This window comes from Gekko japonicus, unplaced genomic scaffold (assembly GCF_001447785.1).
Source record: "Gekko japonicus isolate JY-2015 unplaced genomic scaffold, Gekko_japonicus_V1.1 scaffold6, whole genome shotgun sequence".
Classification (NCBI taxonomy): Eukaryota; Metazoa; Chordata; class Lepidosauria; order Squamata; family Gekkonidae; genus Gekko; species Gekko japonicus.
In genome coordinates this window covers 4118101-4122836 of record NW_015166417.1, presented here as the reverse complement: position 1 = coordinate 4122836, position 4736 = coordinate 4118101, and the positions used below count along the sequence as shown (strand labels likewise).

The window sequence follows — 4736 nt, the reverse complement described above, 5'->3', positions numbered from 1 at the left end:
CCCAAAAATAGCCTTGCTGAGCTGCTAGGAATCCTGAGTAGGTTGTCGAAAACAAAGTATTTCTTGAAAGACCATTATTAGTAGGGATAAGAAACGAGACAAGAACAAATCCTTATATAAACTATGTGGGTGGCACATGCAGGATAAATTCGTGTCATCAGTCCTGTGGCAGGGGCACAATTCAGATGTCCACCATAACATCAGCTGAATACTGATACTTATAAATAGCATCACTGTGCTTTTAGTGCATTCTCTTTTTAAAAAAGGAGCTGAAATTTATTAGCACTTTCCTTTTCATAAACACAGTCAATGAGAGAAAATGGGATAGGATGTTACAAGTACAGGCACAAAAGACAAAGTGGGGGGAGGGGGAGGAAACATAAAAAAATTAAAGGATTACCCATTAGTGCATGATTGGTAAGCAGAGCGACACCCTTATTCAACCAGTCTACACATACAGCAGAGTGAGGTGGTAGAACGCTGCAGAAGTACAAGGAGCTATAACCAGAGTACCCAACATTTTTTTCAGGTTTGGAATTCTGACAATAGGTGGCAGGCGCAAGCAGGAAACGGCTGCCATGGGAGGCGGAGCCAACCACAAAATGTCGGTGAGTGAGGTTATGCATCTATTAAGATGGTTAATGAAACCACATCTGGCAGTATCTGTCTTCAGTTTGTAGGCATCTAATGCACATTCCGTGCGCCTTGGTGTTTAGTCATGCCGGCCACATGACCACGGAAACGTCTTCAGACAGCGCTGGCTCTTCGGCTTTGAAACGGAGATGAGCACCGCAACCCTAGAGTCTGATCCGACTGGCTTTCGGGCAAGGGAACCTTTACCTTTACTTTTTAATGCACGCCAAAGGGAAAGCGCTCCTTTTCCTTGCTATCCCCTTTCCATGAACCCAGCCATTTTCGACCTGCACTACTTGTAACACTGACAGTGAGAGCTTCTTGCCCAGGTGTGAAGTAAGAGAGATTCTGCCCAGATTTTGACAGGAACAAATTATTTCTTGAAAAGTAACCAATGAAGAAAGATGATCAAATTCCACCTGAATTATAAAAATATATTATAACTGAGACGATCTGATTACTTCAGCAGAAGTTCCAGTTAAGTGCATTAAGCATTTTAGCCATATAGCGCAATCACGTTTAGTCAGAATCAAGTCCCACTATAGGTTTAGAATACCACTCTGCTTCAGCCAGGAGGGCAGGGTAACAATAATAATAATTTCCACAGGTAAAGTACTGTACGTAAAGTCACTGCCTGCATTATATCATAAACATCAAAAACCCAAAAAGCCCTATTTAGCCACACCTTTCCTAAAAACACTTGGCAAGCTCCAGGAAAGGTACCAACAGCAGCCACGGTCCCCACAGGACAACTCTGGGCTATACCATTTAAGATTGCTGGGGTGCCATTTTTCTTGTACCTTAATGTAAAAGTTTCCTGCAAATTAAAAAAAATTAGCATATCATGGAGAAAGAGTCTAGCATAGCCTTTCATGTATCTATACCAGGTGTTGTTTTTTTAATTGCACGGCTTGATTCGACCAGGGTTCAGGAGGCATTTTTAATAATGGTCTTACCTGCCTGGCAACCCTCCTTGCTTCCCAATATGGTTTAGAGTCTTCTACGGCTTTACCAATCTTCTTCACAAGTTCATCTAGCTTTATTGTTGCTTCAACCAGGACAGAACGGAATTTCTGGCGTGCATCCTACAAAGGAAAGAGAAGGTGTTACTAAAACAGTTCTCATCACTAGTAATGAACTCAACCTGCCCTAGTGCAAACCTGCAGGAGCTTTTCAGAACAATATTTCTGGGGTAAATAATGAAACTGTTTCTGAAGATTTATTTTATTGCTACACTGTTTCCAAAACTCCCAATATCAGGCATGCTTTTTGGAGTTAAATTTCAGCCTTGCACTCCAAAAAAGATTACTTCTACAATAAGGGCAGTAACTGCATTTTACTCTTTTAAGATCATGAGTTCCTAAACTGAAGGAGTACTATGGTCCTTTGTATTTCTTTGAACACATGAAGCTGCCTTATACAGAATCCGATAAATGCGACCAAAAAAGGAGAGAAAAACACAACCCTACATGAGAAAGATACCCAAAAAGGTTGAGACAAAGGGGGGAAAAAACCTAAAACATAGCTATGCATGTAGTGCTAATGTACAAAATATCACATATAATTTAATAATACATTCAAAAGTGCTAAATGCTGTTTAAAAACACAATCCTATGATTCTGCATATGAGTACCTAATCCTAATATAAAGACAAACGTCCAATCATATAAATACAGGTTAAAAGGTTCAAATACAAGAACCAATACCAAACACGTTTCAGCTAAAAGCCTTCCTCAATGGTAAAATTCAAACTGAGTACTCCATAAATTTAACAAAAAAAAATACATAAAACTCATACACAGAATGGACCTTACTCACACTGAGATGTTCACCCACAGAGTAAGTGCTGATAAATATTCTTGAGATGCAATATGGGCAACTCATCAAGATGTGCAATATTTCATATGCCCAAGGATCTACTTAGGACCAGTGTTCCCTCTAAGCTGAGTTAGTGTGAAGTACCTCACAGTTTTTTAGCCTCCGGCTCACACATTTTTGTCTTGGCTCAGGAAGGACAGCTCCAGAGCAGACTAATTTATGCAGTAGCTAACTCGCTCACTCGCAACTTTAATGCCAGCAGTTCACAAAGTAGAATTTTTGCTTAGAGGGAGCACTGCTTAGGCCCAATCTGCAGTGCTCAAAGCTCCAATGGAGTGCTCAGGTAAAAACAGGAAAGAATCAGCCCTATACAGAATCAGATAATCGGTCCATCAAGGTCAGTTTTGTCTACTCAGACTGGCCAGTGCTTCTCCAGGATCTCAGGTAGAGGCCTTTCACATCACCTTTGTGCAACTTCTTTATCTTGTGATGATGCAATTCAGGTTAAGAACAGTGTATGGATGACATCAGTTTTTATAATGTAATCGCGGCTACAAAAATAGGTCAGGGATACAAAACAGAATGTAACTGTAATAAACCCTTGCCCTGGACTGGAAACTTCTAAGTGGAGAATATCATGCAATTGGAAGCAATTGGAAGATTCTTATCTAAATAAGATGAAGAAAATACATGGATGAAATTAAAGATCTGAATGCATTCTAAATGTCATAATTTTCCAACAAATTCTGATTTAGTCTTCAAGTCCTGACAAAGCCAAGGGACACTTGACTGTCAAACCAACAGATTTCTGGGCATTCAAAGATAACTGGGATTATTTCCCCTAGCTTAAATACTAATGTGAGAAAATAAAATATTCCCCTTTCCTTGTGCTGGATAGCAGCAGACTGGAAGCTATACAAGTGATCCAACATACAATGACAGCAATACAGACATTAGGACTGCATGCAGTCGAAATTGTGGCTTAGAAACCATTCTTTGGTTACACTCCAGTTTAGTGTGATGTCCGACTGCTGGTGACTCCATTAAATCTGGTTAGCGGGAATGCTGCAAACGGGGGCCACAGTTCACATTTCATTAAAGTTACATTTCAGCTTGTGAATCTTGGTTTGCAGTAACTCTGGTTCATCATCATACACAAACACAGGAATCCCAGCTTAACCCCAGTTTGTTTGTTTGGTGCAGGGTACGGAGCCATGGTGTGGCCAAATAACCTCTCCTGCTCCTGTTGCACTTCTTTTCACCGGGAGCAAACAAACCAAAATTCTGATCAGTTGTCTGCACCACTAATCATTGGATGTCCCTCCCATTGATTATACTTGATGTACACTATGTAATCCTCCTTAAGTCTCAGCAAAAAAGGCAGACTACAAATAACCAGATAAATAAATAATCATGGTTGGTTCGATTAACCATGGATAATCAAACCATCTGAAGAGAAGAAGGGATTGGATTTATATCCCGCCCTTCACTCAGGAGTCTCAGAGCGGCTTACAATCTCCTTCCCCTTCCCCTCCCCACAACAGACACCCTGTGAGGTAGGTGGGGCTGAGAGAGCTCTTTCTAGGACTGCTCTTGGGAGAACAGCTCTGAGAGGACTTGTGACTGACCCACGGTCACACCAGCAGCTGCATGTGGAAGAGTGGGGAATCAAACCTGGTTCTCCTGGATTAGAGTCCGTGCTCATAACCACTACACCAAACTGTAGCCAGAGACTCAAATTTCATCGTGCAAACTTAGCACTGAACAAGAGGACTGCTGTATGCCCTCCCCCAAGAAAAATCCCCTCTGGGGATCCCCTTGTATCATTCACATCCAACCCAAATACTGTATGAAAGTAAAATTCTGGGGGGCCATGGAGCTGTGATTTGTTACCCCCAACACACACACAAACACCATTCTCAGCAGCCCTGAGAAAGCTGATCTTGCCATCCTTCAGACAAACCGGTTACAGCCAAAGTATTAAATGTAATTCTACAGCCAAGGAAACAGCTATCTATCCTAAGAAAACAGAAGAGTAAAATTTGTTCTCTTCCTAAGCTCCGAGTACTGGAGAGGTTGCATTGTCTTCTTGTCAAGCCGCTACAACGGAATCGTTATTCTTTTGACAGCCCCATTACTCAGTGGAAAAGAATAAATTACTGACTGTAGGACAGGTTCCGTGCGGATTTTAAATTGCCATCAGCTTTATTAATCCAACATTAACAATTTAAATGTTTAGGTTAAGGCCCATATCGCTGTGTTTTAAGGTTACAGATTTTTTTAAA

General features: G+C 41.1%; 1 protein-coding gene across 2 annotated transcripts in view; it reads right to left on the bottom strand.

The window, feature by feature from the left end:
• Positions 1–4736, bottom strand: part of SH3BP5 (SH3-domain binding protein 5 (BTK-associated)) — a 56469-nt gene that overhangs the window by 33525 nt on the left and 18208 nt on the right. For both annotated transcript variants that reach the window (XM_015411568.1, XM_015411567.1), the window contains exon 3: positions 1590–1718. Coding sequence is in view for 1 of the 2 variants with exons in the window: in XM_015411567.1 (XP_015267053.1) it covers positions 1590–1718 (129 nt within the window). In the remaining variant the exon portion in view is untranslated. The remainder of the gene's footprint in view (positions 1–1589; positions 1719–4736) is intronic.